Source organism: Ranitomeya variabilis, chromosome 3 (genome assembly GCF_051348905.1).
Source record: "Ranitomeya variabilis isolate aRanVar5 chromosome 3, aRanVar5.hap1, whole genome shotgun sequence".
NCBI classification, from domain to species: Eukaryota; Metazoa; Chordata; class Amphibia; order Anura; family Dendrobatidae; genus Ranitomeya; species Ranitomeya variabilis.
The window spans coordinates 551,415,712-551,437,128 of record NC_135234.1 but is presented as its reverse complement, the minus strand read 5'-3'; the positions used below and the strand labels follow the sequence as shown (position 1 = coordinate 551,437,128).

General features: G+C 44.5%; 1 protein-coding gene across 1 annotated transcript in view; it reads left to right on the top strand.

The window, feature by feature from the left end:
• GPC6 (glypican 6) overlaps positions 1-21,417 on the top strand; it is a 1,709,607-nt gene that overhangs the window by 1,560,755 nt on the left and 127,435 nt on the right. Inside the window, exon 7 of the mRNA XM_077297170.1 lies at positions 11,656-11,685. Within this exon, the coding sequence (XP_077153285.1) occupies positions 11,656-11,685 (30 nt within the window). The remainder of the gene's footprint in view (positions 1-11,655; positions 11,686-21,417) is intronic.

Below are 21,417 nucleotides of genomic sequence, written 5' to 3'. Positions count from 1 at the left end.
AGACTTAGATCAGATATGCCTATAACTAGTGTTCCAAAGCAGGACTCGACTTCCTGCTATGCTTTTGTCACAAATCAGTCTCTGTTGTACATGTGCTGTCAGTTTTTTCTATGACAGCACAATGACACTTTATATTCTATGGGGGTTTTACATAATTTTTTTTTTCTTTGCTGACCGACAGTCTACATACAAAAACAATATGGAAACATTTCCTAATCTGGTCTGAAAATAAATGGCTGTACTGCTGACAGCCATTTATACTGCACCAGTTGTGGATCAAAATTAAAAAGACAGACATGGTTGGGTAGTAACAGCATGGCTCCGACACTGTAAGGAGTTCATCTGAGGTAGACACATTTTGCTGCTATTCTAATCCTGCAACGTTTTCTCAACAGTGATATATCATATGTAATTTAAAATGAGCAAAGAACAAGGTAAGGGACAGGGAAGTGGACGTGATGATGATGGTGAGCTCAGAGGCTGAGGACCTAGACAAGGTGAAATTGTGCCTGCTGCGGGAGCACAAGAAACACACACATCATGTCAATCTAGCTTTCTGTCCCACTTAGGGGTGGGGAACATCACTGTTTAAGCCAGACCAGTGTCTGGTTGTTCTATAGATAGCAAATAATGCTTTCAGTCACCTTGCCAGCACCACCCTGTCTTCCACACAGTCCAGTCCCAGGATCCATGCTTCTGGACCCCATAACCCTCACCCTGATCTTACTTCTTCCCACCATGCCGATTGCCTGAAGCCAAGTGATACCACACTTGGACACTCTGAAGAGCTGTTCACATTTCTAATTATATATTCTGGCCTCTCACCCTGCACATGTCAAGGGGGATATCAGGAAATCGCATGTACCGATGCCCAAATATTTGAGCAGCCACACTCACAAGAATCCGACTGTCGGAAAATGCAATTTTTTGTCACAAGAAGTGGATCTTGATGAGACATAATTACCAGCAAGTGATGTCACTTTAGCAAGTCAGGAGGAGCATCAGGGTGCAGAAGTGGAAGATGAGGTGGTTGACATGCAGAGTGCAGACAGCAGCGCACAGGGGGAGAGATCTGCAGCGCCACAACAGGTGCAAAGATGCTGTGGGCTGACCAGTGACACAAGGCAGTTTACTGTTCCCCAGAGTGTTCTAGAGTGTGGCAATTTTTTAAAGACTGTCCAGCTAACCCCAAAAAAGCCATTTGCAACATCTGTCATGCCAGTATCAGCAGGGGCCGCATCACTACCAGCCTGACCACCACCAGCATGCTCTGTAACATGCAAGCAAAGAACTCGACTACTTCGTCTGAACGCCAGTCCAGAAACAGTGACTGTGGGTGACATCATTGCTTCTTCCATTGTTCTACATGCATCCCAATCCACTGTCCATGATGTAGGTGAAGATGCCTCCCATCCTGCACCTGTCATTACACACTTGCAACTACTGTCAGCAAACACGTCCACATCCTTGTCCTAAAGCAGCGTTCAATTGTCCCTACCTCAGTCCTTGGAACGCAAGCATAAATACGCAGCCACCCACAGGCCACAATACTAAACGACCACTATTTCAGACTGCTTGCCCTGGAAATTTTACCATTTAGGCTTGTGGAGACGGAAGCTTTCCACAACCTCATGGCAGCGGCCATCCCTCAATACTCGGTCCCCAGCCGCCACTATTTTTCCCAGTGTGCCATCCCAGCCTTACACAAGCATGTGTCCCATAATATCAGCCATGCCCTTACACTACATTTCCCTGACTGCACATTAGATGAACATTCTGGAAGTCGGACCCTGGCATGGAACTGTCAGGACTCTGAACATTTTTTACCTTTTGTGCATTACTGCCCTTTTCCAAGATGGCATCTTTGGTCTCATGTGCACTGTGTCTTCCAGCTATAAAACTCCACCCCAGCCTTCAGTCTGTGCTAGAGTATTCTGCCTTGCATCCAGCTCCTGACCTCTGATTACTCCCTGGCTATATACCTGCTCCTGTGAACCTGTGTGGTGATCCTGTTACTCTGCTCTGAGTTCCTGCTGCATACACCAGTTCCAGTAATCCTCCTTCATCTGCTGCTCGTATTTACTTCCATCTGCATTTGCTGGACATGTAAGTGTTTGCTGCTCTGCAAAAACCTGAGACTATTAACCAGGCCTCCGTGGTTGAGCTAAGATATGATTTGAACTGCCTTATAAGCATATCTATCTGTGTTTGGACTAAGACAAGGATTTATTCATGCCAAGTATCCTCAAGAATAACTGTGCTTCATAGACTTTCTGCGTGATTGCATTTTCCTCTGAAGTTTCCTATAGACTGCTGAGCTGCATTTGATATTTGCACCAAGTGTTGTGGACTTGAGTTTCTCTCTGCACCTGTTTGAATCACCGTGTGATAATATAGACTTTACCACTTATAAAACTGTGTCCTGTAGTTGTCTTGTTCCACGCAAAGAGTCTCCTGAGGTATCCCCTATAATTATTACAGGATACTCTAGCCATAAAAAAAGGGAGACTGCTGGAACAATGACTGCAGAAAGCAGACTAGAGCAGGTGTTTTCCATAATTAGATCACTGCAGAAAGATGTGGAAGGTCTGCAAAAGAAGTTTGGAAGCTTTGAACTCAATCAACAAGTGTTTGGACAGACTTTGCAGGACTTAAGCAACCGCATGGCAGCCCAAGAAAACAAACTTGCTGGCATAGAGTCCCAGTATGGACAGGCTTTTCAGGACATAAGCACGCAAATAGCTGCACAAGTGACAAGTTGCCCCATTCAGATTTAATGGTGATCGCGACAAATTTTGTGGCTTTGTGAATCAATGTATGCTATATTTTGATGTGCATGCTGACCATTTTTCTACTGATAGATCCAAAGTATAGTGTGTAATAATGCTACTGACCTCACGAGCGCTCGCCTGCGCGAATCCGATGATTGAGTCTCGTGACCCATGGTTAAATAACTTGGATGATTTCTTGGCCACTATGGCATTAATGTTTGATGACCCTAATCGCCATGCAACCGCTGAATCTGCTTTGTTGTCTTTACGCCAGGCTAAACGTTCTGTTATTGAGCATGCCACTAAATTCAGGAGATTAGCGGTAGATACCAATTGGGACAGTTATGCACAATTGCCTATTTTTAAAAGGGGTCTGTCTAGTATTATAAAAGATGAACTAGCTCGCTCTGAGTCACCAAAAGAGCTAGAGACATTTATACAGCATTGTGTGCGCATAGACATTCGCCTTACTGAGCGTAGGCAGGAGAAATTTGCTGCTTATAACCGTATTTCTAACTTTTCCCTTCTTTCCAAAGAGCCTGCAGGCAAAACCTCTCGGGAGGTGGAGGAGGTGCCCATGCAAATTGATTCCGTTATGAGGCGTGAGATCAATGAGCGCTGGGAGCATTGCCTTCGTGAAAGTCTATGTTTCTACTGCAGCCAGTCTGACCACTTCTTGATCAATTGTCCTAAGTGTCCTAGACGGCCTAACAAGGTGCTAGCAGCAGTAGGGGAGTATGACAACTGTGATGATGAATCTGACATCTCTGAATGTAGCCTGCCTTTAAATGCTGTATTCCATTCACTTTCTATGACTTCACCCCCCAAGGAGCTGAAGGAAAAGAACTCTCACTGTTCTCTCCCTATTAAGATCCTGTGTTCAGGACAGTGGATTTCCAGTGCAGCTATGATTGACTCTGGTGCAGGTGGCAATTTCATGGATATCGCATTTACCAAGGAACATGGTATTGAAATTCAGCAAAGAGCCTCTCCAATTACCATGGAAACAGTGGATGGGTCACCTTTAATCTCTGGGCCTGTGGATCAGGAGACCGTACCCCTTGAAATTGTGTTGGAGCCTAATCATCAGGAGCAACTTTCTTTCTTGCTAATTTCTTCTCCTCATTTTCCTGTGATTTTAGGCATTCCTTGGTTGCGTTCTCAGAACCCAATTATCAACTGGGAGACCAAGGAGATTACCTTTCCAACAAGGAGCAACTCAGCGTTAACAGAAGCTGTCCCGGAGTCCACAGCTACGGAACCACATGTACAGGTATTTACTTTACCTCCAGCATATAAAGAGTTCTCTGACATCTGTGACAAGAAGAATGCAGATCAGCTTCCTCCACACAGGCATTATGACTGTCCCATTGAGCTGCTTCCTGGGGCAGCTATTCCTTTTGGTAACGTATACCCTTTGGCGGCACCTGAGCTTCAAGCCTTAAAGGAGTATATTGATGAAAATCTGGCCAAAGGCTTCATACGTTCTTCTTCCTCACCAGCAGGGGCACCTATATTTTTTGTAAAAAAGAAGGATGGGACCCTGAGACCCTGTGTTGACAATCGGGAACTCAGTAAGGTAACCGTACGAAACCGTTACCCTTTGCCTCTGATTCCCGAATTACTGGAAAGAGTCCGCCATGCTAAGGTGTTCTCTAAACTGGATCTTTGTGGGGCTTATAATTTGGTGCGTATTCGTCCAGGGGATGAGTGGAAGACAGCATTCAGATGCCGGTATGGACACTTTGAATCTCTTGTGATGCCCTTCGGGCTTTGTAACGCCCCTGCAACATTTCAACACCTTGCTAATGACATTTTCAGAGATTTGTTGGACCAGTTTGTGGTGATCTATTTGGACGATATACTAATCTTTATCATCTCTCCCCAGGGGCTGAACATGGAATCTGGTAAGATTCGGGCTATCCTTGACTGGCCGGTATCCAAGAATGTTAAGGAGGTCCAATGTTTTATTGGTTTTGCAAATTTCTACAGACGCTTCATTCGAAATTTTTCTGATATTGTCCGTCCCATTACTTCCTTGACAAAGAAGGAAAAGCCCTTTAAGTGGTCATCACAGGCTCAAGAAGCTTTTGATCGGCATAAGATCTGTTTCACATCAGCACCGCTGTTGATACACCCAGATCCAACACTTTCATTCATTGTGGAGGTGGACGCTTCTGATGAGGCTTTGGGGGCTATTCTCTCCCAAAGAACTGGAGAGAAGGGTCTGCTACATCCTTGTGCTTTCTTTTCCCGTAGACTAACCTCAGCAGAGAAGAATTACGACGTTGGAGACAAGGAATTGCTGGCTATTATTGTGGCTTTCAAAGAATGAAGGCATCATCTGCAAGGAGCTGCACAACAGATCATAGTGCTAACTGACCATCGCAATTTAGAGTTCCTTAAATCCGCTAGATGTCTTTCTCCTCGTCAGGCTCATTGGAACTTATTTTTAAATCAATTTAACTTTGTTATCTCGTACCGTCCAGGTTATCGTAATGGGAAGGCTGATGCTTTATCCCGAATCCATGCTGCGGATTCCATACCTGGAGCCCCGTCCAAGACCATTCTATCTGATGCCAATTTCATCGAAGTTATCCACGATCAGGACTTGTGGAAGGAGTGCAGGGAGGCCTATGACGGTGATGTATTTCTGGCCAACCCACCTGTGGATATTAATCTTGTCTTTAAGGGTGGCATCTGGTTCAGAGATCGATGTATCTATGTCCCTGAGGTCATCCGTCTGCAGATCCTCAAGTTGGTACATGACTCCAAGTTGGCTGGTCACAGGGGGTACAGAAGACACAAGAGTTCCTGAGCCGATTCTTCTGGTGGCCAACTTGCCTGAAGGATACCAAGGACTATGTTCTCTCTTGCGAGGTATATGCCCATTACAAGACTCCTCATGTGGCACCTACGGGTCTTCTACAACCATTACCTGTTCCGTCCCGCCCTTGGGGGTCTATATTAATGGACTTTATTGTGGAGCTGCCTACATCGGGGGGCATGAATACAATCATGGTGGTAGTTGATCGCCTGACTAAAGCTGCTCATTTTGTTCCATGCACCGGCCTCCCCTCAGCTAAAGATACAGTGAACTTGGTTATACAGAATGTCTTTCGGTTGCATGGGGTTCCGGATGAGATCATCTCTGACCGTGGAGTGCAGTTCACGTAAAGATTCTGGAAGGGGTTTTGCTCTGCACTCAATATTAATGTCTGTCTCTCTTCCGCTTACCATCCCCAGACAAATGGTCAGACTGAGCATACAAACCAGACACTGGAACAATATCTAAGATGCTATGTCAGCCATCTCCAGAATTATTGGTTGGAGTTGCTGACGTTAGCCGAATTTTCATATAATAATTCTCAGAGCGCCTCCACTAAATTTACACCTTTCTTTGCCAATCTGGGTTATCATCCGTGTATTTTACCTAGGTCTCCAATTAATTCTCCAGTTCCGGCAGTGGAGGAAAGGCTGACTGCGATGAGACAAAATCTGGAGGTTCTGAAGGAATCCCTGACCACAGCTCAAGAACATTATAAGAGATCGGCTGATAGATTCCGTAAACCTGCACCCATGTTCAAGGTAGGAGATTCCGTGTGGTTAGCAACTAAGAATCTGAAGTTAAACGTTCCTTCACAAAAACTTGGACAGAAATTCACTGGCCCTTTCAAGATCAACGGTATTGTGAGCTCTGTGGCCTGCCGGCTGAAGCTGTCTAGGACTATGAAGGTACACCCAGGTCCAGGATCGTCCTGAGGCCGCTTCTAAGGAGGGAGTAATGTCAGGACTCTGAACATTTTTTACCTTTTGTGCATTGCTGCCCTTTTCCAAGATGGTGTCTTTGGTCTCATATACACTGTGTCTTCCTGCTATAAAACTCCACCCCAGCCTTCAGTCTGTGCTAGAGTATTCTGCCTTGCATCCAGCTCCTGACCTCTGATTACTCCCTGGCTATATACCTGCTCCTGTGAACCTGTGTGGTGATCCTGCTACTCTGCTCTGAGTTCCTGCTGCATACACCAGTTCCAGTAATCATCCTTCATCTGCTGCTCGTATTTACTTCCATCTGCATTTGCTGGACATGTAGGCGTTTGCTGCTCTGCAAAAACCTGAGACTATTAACCAGGCCTCCCTGGTTGAGCTAAGATATGATTTGAACTGCCTTATAAGCATATCTACCTGTGTTTGGACTAAGACAAGGATTTATTCATGCCAAGTATCCTCAAGAATACCTGTGCTTCATAGACTTTCTGCGTGATTGCATTTTCCTCTGAAGTTTCCTATAGACTGCTGAGCTGCATTTGATATTTGCACCAAGTGTTGTGGACTTGAGTTTCTCTCTGCACCTGTTTGAATCACCGTGTGATAATATAGACTTTACCACTTATAAAACTGTGTCCTGTAGTTGTCTTGTTCCACGCAAAGAGTCTCCTGAGTTATCCTTTACAATTATTACAGGAACATGTGCTTCTGACATCGAGGATTGCGGGCACTGGTTTAATCAGGGTTTCCCCCACCTTCTACAGCAGTTCCTGTATCTCCTCCTCCTTGCTCTCCATCTCAGAGATGTCAACATCAGTCGTAACCTGGAAGTACTGCAGCACTGCCTAGGCTAAGCAACAACAGGCTTTGCTGAAGGTAATCTGAATAGGTGACAAGCCGACAAGGTGACAAACCAGGCATGGTCATGTGTGACAATGGTTATAACCTTGTGGCGGCTTTCAAGTTTGGCAACCTCACACATGTACCATAACTTAGTGGTTCAGTGGTTTCTCAAAACCTACCCAGATCTGCCTGAGCTGTTTATGTAAGTATGCCATGTGTGCCAATTTCTGCAAGTCGGCTACAGCTGCCACAGCCCAGGCAGAGCTTCAGCAGCATTTGCTGTTTCCAGCTCACCGACTGATGTGCGATGTCACCAAGCTTTGCAACTCAATATTACATATGTTGGCAAGACTTTGTGAGCAACAGAGGGCAGAAGTTTAATACCAGCTGCAACATACCCGTCGGTATTCCGGTCAGCCGTCGCACATAAGAGCTGATGAGTGGGCATGGATGTCTGACATCTGTGCAGTTCTCAAAAATTTGAGGACTCAACCAAGATGGTGAGCAGCGATCACTTCATAATCAGCATCACCATCCCACTTATCTGTCTACTGAGACGCTCGCTGATCACAATTAAAGAGTAGGCTTTGCAGGCAGAGCAAATTAAAATGGAGCAAGAAACTATACAGGGTGATACTACACAGCCCAGCCTCATCTCATCTTTTCAAAGCTGATTGGGTGATGAGAAGGAGGAACAGGAGTTGTTTGCCTGTGCTACAAACGGTACTACCCACGCCACCTTCATCCCATCTGTTCAGCATGGATGGCCTGAAGATGAGGAGAGGGAGGATGATGAGCACAAGGACGAGGAGGAGAAGATGGACAATCGTCCTCTTGGTGGGGACAGGGAAAACTTGGCTGTTGGCAGTCTGGCACACACGGCTGAGTTTATGTTCCGCTGCCTTTCCTACTATAAAGCTAGATATGTGGCATGACCTGTCTCTCTACACCTTGGAGGTCCTGGCTTGATGTGCCACTAGCATTTTGTCAAAGCGGGTTTTTAGTGCCGCCGGAGTTACTATAACCAATAGGCGCATTTGCCTGTCAGCTAAAAATGCTGACAGGCTGACTTTGATAAAAATGAACATGAACAAGGGCTGGATTGGCTCAGACTTCTCAACACCACCGGATGACAGCAGTGGAACATAAACTCAAATCCAATGTTTTTATTCTTGTCTATCTATTCCCATGCAGCATTTCCCACCCAAACATGGGAATATGCTTAAGGATTTTGTCTTTTTTGTGTCGTCCCTATCCTCATCCTCTTGCCCCAGCACCATATTAACAGAGTGGTCATGCTACCCTCTCTATTTTTTATAGGTGTTTATGATGCCCACATTAACAATTTTTAGGGGTCTACCCTTACATTCTTATATACATATATATATATATATATATATATATATATATATATATATATGTATATATATATATATATATATATATATATATATATATATATATATATATATATATATATATATATATATATACATGGAATGAATGATTTTCAGCCTGTCCATTTAGTGAATTGGCATTACCAGTCTAGGATACGCACTCCTTAATACCCACTCTTTAGTGATGGGAAAAAATGTTTTCTGAGGCCCTCCACTGCATCTCTTCAAAGGGGTGTTGGAGTGCTTCCTTCTAATTTTTTACATCCCTTGCACTCAGTGCATATGCTTTACCAGTATCAGAGACCCACTCCTTAGTAATGGGAAAAAATGCTTTTCTGAGGCTCCATCTTCTAGTTGAGGGAATATTTTTGGAAAACGAGCCAGTGGGTTTTATTAGTTTATGATCCAGTGCCTTGTTTTGGGCTGTCACATAGGGAGTTCTCACACTACATGCAGGATTCCACAGCTGTGACAGGAGACTTTGTACAGTAAGTACAAAAGATACTTGTCTCCTTTATATTAGGGTACTGTCACACAGTGGCACTTTGGTCGCTACGACGGCACAATCCGTGACGTTCCAGCGATATCCATACGATATCGCAGTGTCTGACACGCTACTGCGATCAGGGACCCCGCTGAGAATCGTACGTCGTAGCAGATCGTTTGAAACTTTCTTTCGTCGTCAAGTGTCCCGCTGTGGCGGCATGATTGCATCGTGTGACAAAGGTTGTATACAATGTGCGCACAGTAACCAATGGCTTCTACATCGCAAATACGTCATGAAATTATCGCTCCAGCGCCGTGTATTGCAACGTGTGACCGCAGTATACGATGCTGGAGCGATAATCAAGCGACGCTGCAACGTCACAGATCGTGCCGTCGTAGCGACCACAGTGCCACTGTGTGACAGTACCCTTAGGCTGAGAAGATGAGAAACGCTCTACTATATTCCCCAGCAGGGTTGATTAAATAACAGTTTTTGATGCTGCTACGTTAAACTAATCACTTTTTTCAGGTCTAGTTCAAATAGATTCTATTCTCGAATAATACCACTCTTATCTGCAATTCAGCTAGGGTGAGGTGTGGCAGTAGGGCTTGCCTATTACAGACATTTAGTTAGGGATTATTGCCTTATTAATTTTAAATTCATCAAAGAAGGCAAACTTAACTTAATGTGTTTGCAATTTCACTGTTGCAGCTGTATGTAAGAGGTTGCGGTAAGAGACTTTATGCTACTGGAGCTGGAATTAACACTTCTTACATCTCCAGTGCTTTTGTTTCCATCCTTTTCTGGAGGCTTCTTTTAGTATGTTTGTTGTCATTGTCTTCCTGGAAGACCCATGACCTAGGATGCAAACACTGCTTTTTGACACTGGACACTACATTGCGACTCTAAATCCATTGGGAATCTTCACATTTCATGATGTCTTGCACACAATCAAAGCACCCAGTGCCAGAGGCAGCAAAACAGCCAAAATATCTTTGCACCTCCACCATATTTGACTATCCATGGAACTTCCCAGCCTGATAATACCATCCCCCCAGCTGTCTGCATTACCTTGGCTGGTTATCAAGAATAGGTGAAACCCCAAGCCATTTTTGAAATTATTTATTTATTTTCTCTATTTTTGATAACTTAACAAGCCAAGATAAACCAAACAACTGAGGGCTGCAGCCCGCAGCTGTCTGTTTTACCTTTGCTTTTTATGAAAAATAGAGGGGACCCAAAGTCTTTATTTATTTTTTTTACACATTGCCCCAACCAATCACAGCCATACCAATACTTGACATGGCTGTGATTAGAGTCTGAAGTGTCCACACCGGAAAAACTTGTTGAGTGACTGCGCTGCAGCATTTCAGCAAGCTTTGTTCAGGCTGCCAAACCAAACAGTAACATAGACTTCTGTGAGAAGTTCTTATTCAGAGTTCGTGCGCGGACACTAGGTGTCAAGTACGGATCCCGAACTCTACTGATCAGGTTCGCCCATCACTAGTCAGGAATTGATGAGGGGAATGATAAATGCAGGGATATGAGAATTCCTGTTTCTACGTAGAGGAGAAAAAAAAGAACAATTAACTGTTTAGAAGAGCAAAATGAGCATTTATAATTACACAGTACTTCTTTAAGTGTATGTGCACAAGGACTTTTTAAGACCATCAAAAACAAAGTTTTTTAGCTTTAGGAAACTTTCCTTCAATGTGGTAAGACTTCTAAGATGGCCAGCAATGAGTCCAGACCTGAATCCCATAGAACACCTGTGGAGAGATCTAAAAATGGCAGTTTGGAGAAGGCACCCTTCAAATATCGGGGACCTGGAGCAGTTTGCCAAAGAAGAATGGTCTAAAATTCCAGCAGAGCATTGTAAGAAACTCATTGATAGTTACCGGAAGTGGTTGGTTGCAGTTATTTTGGCTAAAGGTTCTGCAACCAAGTATTAGGCTGAGGGTGCCAATACTTTTGTCTGGCCCATTTTTGGAGTTTTGTGTGAAATGATCAATGTTTTGCTTTTTGCTTCATTCTCTTTTGTGTTTTTTATTTAAGACAAATTAAATGAAGATAATAATACCAAAGAATTTGTGTTTGCAATCATTTTTAGGAAGAAACTGAGTATTATCTGACAGAATTGCAGGGGTGTCAATACTTTTGGCCACAACTGTATGTGAACTCATAAGAACCAGTGATATCTGTGTGTATCTATGTGTATCTGTCTTATATAGTCACAGCAATGGAACCTTATAAATGATTGCTGTGGGTAAGAGAATGTTTCTCCCTTGATTGTGCAGTAATAAAATGTTGCATGCTTTTCTCTAAGCAAAATGTTTGTTGTGATTAACCTCTTATTTTCTTTTCTTTTATATACTGTATGCTGTTAAAGAGGACTATATGGAGGACGATGCAGTATGGGGTAAGATTCTGCCTATCTATCCAATACCAGTTGTATTTCCTAATGTTTGTGTGATCCTCTGGAGTACTAGAGTCGATAACACCTCCCAAGAATTAGAGGCGGCAGAAAACATCATCTGATTTTAATGAGCATATAAACATCTGCTGCTAAGGCACATTCAGCGCATCCCATCATAAATGTCTTATTTACTGGAAACATGGCTACTTTCTTCTTAATGATGAGATCTGAGAACTGTGCTTCCAGATGTTTGCTTGAAATTGACTGGTAAATAAAGCGAAGGGACAACATTATTAACTTTGCATATCGATGTGGCAGATTTTATTTCTGCATTGGCAAAGTGCACATCTGTTATACAAAGACGTTCATTCTCTAGAGATTAAAACCATACTAATATAAATGAAACGTATAACATCGCATTTTCCATTATTCCGGCTTGGGCATGTGGTTGCAGCCTGGACATATGGTTTTTCATAGTGAAGCAATGGGCTCACAGCAGGTTTGTAATAGAGATCATCTAGACTGTATCCAATGGGCATTCCGGTCAACAAGAATTCTCGCCTACCTATCCAGTGGATTTTTGTAGACCGAAATACTTCTTTATGTCACAAATATGAGTCTGTAGGGTTGTTCACAATTTTGTATCAGTGATAAAGTATAAAAATAATAACCTATATAAATATCCACTAAATATTAATTGGTCTCCCTGAACAACACCAATTAGCATAACAAAAAGTAGGGGAGGAAAAAAAAAAAAGAATTGGAAAATCACCATGTCATGAAGTTGTTAAAGCGGAAAAAATAAAGCGGATTTCTTCAGCAAAAGTATCAAAGTATTCAGTATTACAGTGCCATTACAGTCATTTATTTACTTTATGTTACAAAATTGCGCTCACAAGTTGTCTTTATGTTGCTGCTTTCAAATTTAAAAGCACCTCTGACAAATGAAAATTTGTTGGTTGCCTTGGGCACCTACTCCATTTTTCCCTTACATGAGTTTTATATCTTTCCCTCATTGTGACCTAGACAACTTCAACCCCATCCTGCTTTATGATGGATATGTATGTCATCAAAAGGGTCAGAATTCATGTTAGCTCCTTAAGTTCAACTGTCAACCATAGACAGTGGCATTAAAAGCACAAGATACTTCCCCAGCATGTGTTCAAATGCCCTGCCCACATGTGTTGTTTGTGAAGTACCAAGAAGTTGCCATGACAAGTGCGAGCATGCTGCAGGTTGCCATAAAAAAACAAATAGACATATTCGGTGCTGACATATTCATAAGTCTTTTCTATGAAAGTCTGATTTACCGCCATAAAAATCAATCAAAGCAATAAGTTTGTACTGTAAAATGGAACTGTCATAGATATAATGCTAAAATCTATAATACCATCTTTTGAGAGTCATCCCCATATTGAGAATTAAAGCATGGTCTAATTATGACGTGGGAAGGGATAAATAGCTCACATTTGATTTCAATCCCTATTCAACTATGACTCTCCTGCTGAGAACAGGTAATTTAAGTGGGTTATCTGATGCAAAGCAGACAAGAAGTGTATACCAGAGGCTGGGAGATCACAAATTTACCACCTCCGGAGGTAACTTCCCATCTTCAGAAGAATTACAAGAAGAATTTTGGAGTATATATATACTGCTCAAAAAAATTACGGGAACACTAAAGTCCCACATCCTAGATATCACTGAATGAAATATTCCAGTTGTACATTTTTATTCATTATATAGTGGAATGTGTTGAGAATAATAAAACCTAAAAATGATCAACGTAAATCACAACTAATATCCCACAGAGGTCAGGAGTTGAAATGATGCTCAAAATCAAAGTGGAAAATGAAGTTACAGGCTGATCCAACTTCAGTGGAAATGCCTCAAGACAAGAAAATGATGCTCAGTAGTGTGAGTGGCCTCCACGTGCCTGTATGATCTCCCTACAATGCCTGGGCATGCTCCTGATGAGGCAGCGGATGGTCTCCCGAGGGATCAACTCCCAGACCTGGACTAAAGTATCCGCCAACTCCTAGACAGTCTGTGGTGCAACGTGACAGTGGATGGTGGGAGACATGATGTCTCAGATGTGTTCAATCGGATTCAGGTCTGGTGAATGGGCAGGCCAGTCCATAGCTTCAATGCCTTCATCATGCAGGAACTGCTGACACACTCCAGCCACATGAGGTCTGGCATTGTCCTGCATTAGGAGAAACTTAGGGTCAACCGTACCACCATTTGATCTCACAAGGGGGCTGAGGATCTCATCTTGGTACCTAATGGCAGTCAGGCTACCTCTGGCAAGCACATGGAAGGCTGTGCGGTCCTCCAAAGAAATACCACCCCACACCATTACTGACCTACTGCCAAACCGGTCATGCTGAAGGATGTTGCAGGCAGATCACTCTCCATGGTATCTCCAGCCTCTGTCACATGTGTTCAGTGTGAACCTGCTTTCATCTCTTAAGAGCACAGGGCGCCAGTGGTGAATTTGCCAATCCTGGTGTTCTGTGGCAAATGCCAAGCTTCCTGCATGGTGTGGGGCTGTGAGCACAACCCCCATCTGTGGATGTCGGGCACTCAGACCATCCTCAGAGTCAGTTTCTAACCATTTGTGCAGACACATGCACATTTGTGGTCTGCTGGAGGTCACTTTGCAAGGCTCTGGCAGTGCTCCTCCTCTTCCTTCTTGCACAAAGGTGGAGGTAGCGGTCCTGCTGCTGGGTTATTGCCCTCCTACGGCCCCCTACACATCTCCTGGTGTACTGGCCTGTCTCCTGGTAGCGCCTCCAGCCTCTGAACAATATGCTGACAGACACAGCAAATCTTCATGCGACAGCTCGCATTGATGTGCCATCCTAGATGAGCTGCACTACCTGAGCCACTTGTGTGGGTTATAGTGTAAAAGCACAACCAACATTCAAAAGTGACCAAAACATCAGCCAGAAAGCATTAGTACTGAGATGTGGTCTGTGGTCCCCACCTGCAGAACCACTCCTTTATTGAGTGTGTCTTGATAATTGCCAATAATTTCCTTCTGTTGTCTATTCCATTTGCACAACAGCATGAGAAACTGATTGTCAAACAGTGTTGCTTCCTAAGTGTACAGTTTGATTTCACAGAAGTTTGATTTACTTGGAGTTATATTCTGCTGTTTAACCCCTCCTGACATGCCCTGTACTAGTACGGTGCATGTCGGGTCCCCTGCTTTGATGTGGGCTCCGGCGGTGAGCCCACATCAAAGTCGCGACATGTCAGCTGTTTTGTACAGCTGACTGTTATGATCCTAGTGGCAAGGATCGCAAATCTGACTAGCTAAGAAACTGAACCGACGACTAGCTCTGGGGAAGTGGTAACTGAATTGACCGCAACCTGATCCTATCCGCAAACAACTATAAGTAGCCGTGGAATGTTACCTGGAAATCCTAGACGTCTCGTCATGGCTTGAGAAACTGACTATTCCTAGAGAGAAAGTAAGTCCTCACTTGCCTCAGAGAAATGACCCCCAAAGATATAGAAAAGCCCCCCACAAATATTAACGGTGAGTTAAGGGGAAAGCACATACGCAGAGATGAAATAGATTTAGCAAATGAGGCCCACTAACACTAGATAGCAGAAAATAGGAAGAGAACTGTGCGGACAATGAAAAACCCTATTCAAAATATCCACGCAGAGATTGCTCGAGCCCCCGCACCAACTAACGGTGCGGGGGAAGCAACTCCGTACCCCAGAGCTTACCAGCAGCAAGAAATCACATATTAGCAAGCTGGACTAAACTCATCATAAACAGAAATCATATTGCAGACAGAAAAATAATCAAACAGAACTTAGCTTCTCATGAAGAGACAGAAAACCAAGATAGTCAGGAGTAATCAGAATAGCACTGAATACATCGACAGCCGGCAACAAGTGGAGGTGAAGCAGAGCTAAATAGGAACCTCCCTAGAGAATAACGAGGCAGCTGATCCAGCCACAGACCCGCAAGATAACAAACAAAGCCACCAGGGGGAGCCCAAAAATAAAACTCACGCAATACCACCTGTGACCACAAGAGGGAGCCCGAAAACAGAGTTCACAACAGTACCCCCCCTTGAGGAGGGGTCACCGAACCCTCATCAAAACCCCCAGGGCGATCAGGGTGAGCCACATGGAAGGCACGAACCAAATCGGCCGCATGAACATCAGAGGCGACAACCCAGGAATTATCCTCCTGACCATAGCCCTTCCACTTAACCAAATACTGAAGCCTCCGTCTAGAAACACGAGAATCCAAGATCTTCTCCACTACGTATTCCAATTCACCCTGAACCAGCACAGGGGCAGGAGGCTCAACCGAAGGAACCACAGGCACCACATACCTCCGCAACAACGACCGATGGAACACATTATGAATAGCAAACGATGCTGGGAGGTCCAGACGAAATGACACAGGGTTAAGGACTTCCAAAATCTTATAAGGACCGATAAACCGAGGCTTGAACTTAGGAGAGGAGATCGTCATAGGAACAAAGCGAGAAGACAACCACACCAAGTCCCCAACACGAAGTCGGGGACCCACACAGCGACGGCGGTTGGCCAAGCGCTGAGCCTTCTCTTGTGACAGCTTCAAATTGTCCACCACATGATCCCAAATCTGATGCAACCTATCCACCACAATATCCACTCCAGGACAGTCAGAAGGCTCCACCTGACCCGAGGAAAAACGAGGATGAAACCCCGAATTACAAAAAAAAGGAGAAACCAAAGTAGCAGAACTAGCCCGATTATTAAGGGCAAACTCGGCCAATGGCAAAAAAGTGACCCAGTCGTCCTGATCAGCAGAAACAAAACATCTTAAATAAGTTTCCAAGGTCTGATTAGTTCGCTCGGTTTGGCCATTCGTCTGAGGATGGAAGGCCGATGAAAAAGACAAATCAATGCCCATCTTAGCACAAAAGGTCCGCCAAAATCTAGACACAAACTGGGATCCTCTGTCGGAAACAATATTTTCAGGGATCCCGTGCAAACGAACCACATTTTGAAAAAAACAGTGGAACCAACTCGGAGGAGGAAGGCAACTTAGGCAAGGGCACCAAATGGACCATCTTAGAAAAATGATCACACACCACCCAGATGACAGACATTCTCTGAGAGACAGGGAGATCTGAAATAAAATCCATGGAAATGTGCGTCCAAGGCCTCTTCGGGACAGGCAAAGGTAACAACAAACCACTGGCATGAGAACAGCAAGGCTTAGCCCGAGCACAAATTCCACAAGACTGCACAAAGGAACGCACATCCCGTGACAAGGAAGGCCACCAAAAGGACCTGGCCACCAAATCTCTGGTACCAAATGTTCCAGGATGGCCCGCCAACACCGAAGAATGAACCTCGGAAATGACTCTACTGGTCCATCTATCTGGGACAAACAGTCTATCCGGTGGACAACGGTCAGGTCTATCCGCCTGAAACTTCTGCAACACTCGTCGCAAATCTGGGGAGATGGCGGACAAAATCACCCCTTCTCTGAGGATACAAGCCGGCTCTGAATCTCCAGGAGAGTCAGGCACAAAACTCCTAGAAAGAGCATCAGCCTTCACATTCTTCGAACCAGGCAGGTACGAGACCACGAAATCAAAACGAGAGAAAAACAACGACCAACGAGCCTGTCTAGGATTCAGCCGCTTGGCCGACTCGAGATAAATCAGATTTTTGTGATCAGTCAAGACCACCACACGATGCTTAGCTCCTTCGAGCCAATGTCGCCACTCCTCAAATGCCCACTTCATAGCCAACAACTCCCGATTACCGACATCATAATTCCGCTCGGCAGGCGAAAACTTTCTTGAAAAGAAAGCACATGGCTTCATCACAGAGCCATCAGAGCTTCTCTGCGACAAAACAGCCCCCGCTCCAATCTCAGAAGCACCAACCTCGACCTGGAAAGGAAGAGAGACATCTGGCTGACATAGGACCGGAGCAGAAGAAAACCGGTGCTTCAGCTCCCGAAAGGCCTCCACTGCCGCAGGAGACCAATTAGTAACATCAGAACCCTTCTTGGTCAAATCCGTCAAAGGCTTAACAACACCAGAAAAATTAGCGATGAAGCAACGGTAAGAATTAGCAAAACCCAAGAACGTCTGAAGACTCTTAACAGATGTAGGCTGAGTCCAGTCATGAATAGCCTGAACCTTGACTGGGTCCATCTCAATAGTAGAAGGAGAAAAAATGAAACCCAAAAAAGAAACCTTCTGGACTCCAAAAAGACATTTTGAGCCCTTCACAAATAAAGCATTGGCACGCAGGACCTAAAACACCATCCTGACCTGCTTAACATGGGACTCCCAATCATCAGAAAAAACCAGAATATCATCCAGATACACAATCATAAATTTATCCAGATATTCGCGGAAGATGTCGTGCATGAAGGACTGAAAGACAGAAGGAGCGTTAGAAAGTCCAAAAGGCATCACCAAGTACTCAAAGTGGCCTTCGGGCGTATTAAATGCAGTTTTCCATTCATCACCCTGCTTAATACGCACAAGGTTATAAGCACCACGAAGATCTATCTTGGTGAACCAACTAGACCCCCTAATGCGAGCAAACAGATCAGATAACAATGGCAAAGGATACTGAAATTTGACCGTGATCTTATTTAGAAGGCGATAATCAATACAAGGTCTCAGGGAACCATCCTTCTTAGCCACAAAAAAGAACCCCGCACCAAGAGGGGAGGAGGAGGGGCAAATAAGTCCTTTCTCCAAAGACTCCTTTACATAACTCCGCATAGCAGCATGCTCCGGCACTGACAAATTGAAGAGTCGTCCCTTAGGAAACTTACTACCAGGAATCAAATTTATAGCACAATCACAATCTCTATGAGGAGGTAGAGAACTGAGTTTGGGCTCATCAAATACATTCTGGTAGTCCGACAAAAACGCAGGGACTTCAGAAGGAGTGGATGAAGCAATTGACACCACAGGAGCATCGCCATGAATTCCCTGGCAACCCCAACTTGACACAGACATTGCTTTCCAATCCAGGACTGGATTATGAGTCTGCAACCATGGCAGACCCAACACGACGACATCATGCAAATTATGCAGTACAAGAAAGCGAATCACCTCCTGATGAACAGGAGTCATGCACATGGTCACTTGCGTCCAGTACTGAGGTTTATTCATAGCCAATGGTGTAGCATCAATTCCCCTTAGTGGAATAGGGAATTTTAAAGGCTCCAAAACAAAACCACAGCGCCTTGCAAATGACAAATCCATCAGACTCAGGGCAGCACCTGAATCCACAAAAGCCATAACCGGGTAAGATGACAGGGAACAAATCAGGGTAACAGACAAAATGAACTTAGGCTGTAAAGTACCGATGGTGACAGACTTATCAATCTTTTTTGTGCGCTTAGAGCATGCTGAGATAACATGAGCTGAGTCACCACAGTAAAAGCACAACCCATTTTGCCGTCTATAATTTTGCCGTTCGCTTCTGGTCAGAATTCTATCACAATGCATAGACTCAGGTGTCTGTTCAGAAGACACCGCCAAATGGTGCACAGGTTTGCGCTCCCGCAAACGCCGATCAATCTGAATGGCCAGAGTCATTGACTCATTCAGACCTGCAGGCGTAGGGAACCCCACCATGACATTCTTAATGGCTTCAGAAAGACCTTTTCTGAAATTTGCAGCCAGGGCACACTCATTCCATTGAGTAAGCACCGACCATTTCCGAAATTTCTGGCAATACACCTCTGCTTCATCTTGCCCCTGAGAGAGGGCCAACAAAGCTTTTTCAGCCTGGTTCTCAAGATTAGGTTCCTCATAGATCAATCCAAGGGCCAGAAAAAACGCATCCACACTGAGCAATGCAGGATCCCCTGGCGCCAATGTGAAGGCCCAATCTTGAGGGTCGCCGCGCAAGAAAGAAATAATAATCTTAACTTGCTGAACGGAATCACCAGAGGAACGAGGTTTCAAAGAAAGAAACAACTTGCAATTGTTCTTAAAATTCAGGAACCTAGATCTATCTCCAGAAAACAACTCCGGAATAGGTATTCTAGGCTCTGACATAGGACTGTGAACAACAAAATCCTGAATACTTTGTACCCTTGCAGCAAGATGATCTACACTGGAGGCCAAACTCTGGATATCCATATCAGCAGCTGAACTCAGAGCCACACCAAGATTAAGAGGAGGAGAGAGGCTAGACACACAGCAGCTAGACACACAGAAACAAAAAAAAAAAAACTCAAGGCTTCTCCTCTCCTGCTTCTGCCATGCAATTAACACTTTATAGGCCGGCTGTACTGTTATGATCCTAGTGGCAAGGATCACAAATCTGACTAGCTAAGAAACTGAACCGACGACTAGCTCTGGGGAAGTGGTAACTGAATTGACCGCAACCTGATCCTATCCGCAAACAACTATAAGTAGCCGTGGAACGTTACCTGGAAATCCTAGACGTCTCGTCACGGCCTGAGAAACTGACTATTCCTAGAGAGAAAGTAAGTCCTCACTTGCCTCAGAGAAATGACCCCCAAAGATATAGAAAAGCCCCCCACAAATATTAACGGTGAGTTAAGGGGAAAGCACATACGCAGAGATGAAATAGATTTAGCAAATGAGGCCCACTAACACTAGATAGCAGAAAATAGGAAGAGAACTGTGCGGACAATGAAAAACCCTATTCAAAATATCCACGCAGAGATTGTTCGAGCCCCCGCACCAACTAACGGTGCGGGGGAAGCAACTCCGTACCCCAGAGCTTACCAGCAGCAAGAAATCACATATTAGCAAGCTGGACTAAACTCATCATAAATGCACTGCAGCCACATCTATGCCTGTGATAGCAATGCACTCCAGTGGGTTTAATATACTTCTATGAGCATCCTGGGAGATACATAGCGACCCTCACATATAATACATCTCACTGCCTCACACAGCCCAGGAATATCTTTGTGATCCCCTGGCTGTTGTCTTGACAACTGGTGGCAGTGGTGGGATATCTTTGTTAACTCCCAGCTTTCTTCTGACCTGAAACATTAAAAACCATCCTCACACAGATCTATCAGCAAATAAAATACCGTAAATATCAATGAAAAGGGCTTGGAAAATGGTGACACAGACCAAAATTTATTTTCTCAAGGTTCTGATTATTGTTTAAGGCTCTAAAATAGTAAAAACAAGTATACATGTTTGGTATCGCCAAAAACAATAAATGACACTAAATAAATATGGTGGAATTGCAGCTTTTATCCCTTTTCACTACACTATGCACAGGAATCCCCCACCAGGTCCCTCCTGTAGCCGGGATACAGAGGATGCCAGCTGGAGGGAGACGGCAGAGGTGACGGCGCCATTACAAGATGGCTGCCGCTCCCTGCAGCCAGTGGTGTCTGCGCAACTGTCTGACACACGAGGCAGCTGGACCTTCCCTTCTCCACTCAGCTCCGCACACCAAAGAAACCCTTTACAACATCTGACATGCTGGCTGAAAAGGGAGTACAGAACAAGGAGGATTCTTGCTCAGCGCAAGACTGCAGGGAGGCCTCACTCCCACACCAGGTCTGTGTTGGACTTAATGGAGTCTCACAGACACAGGAGAGTCCCAGGTGTACAGTGGGATCCTTTGGGACACTAATGGCAGGACCCACTTGCACTCTTGGGTTGCACCTCACCCACCTAAATTTCCTAACACTCAAAGAGGAGAAGTGAACTTTTTCTCTTCTTGCCAAAAACAAGATCT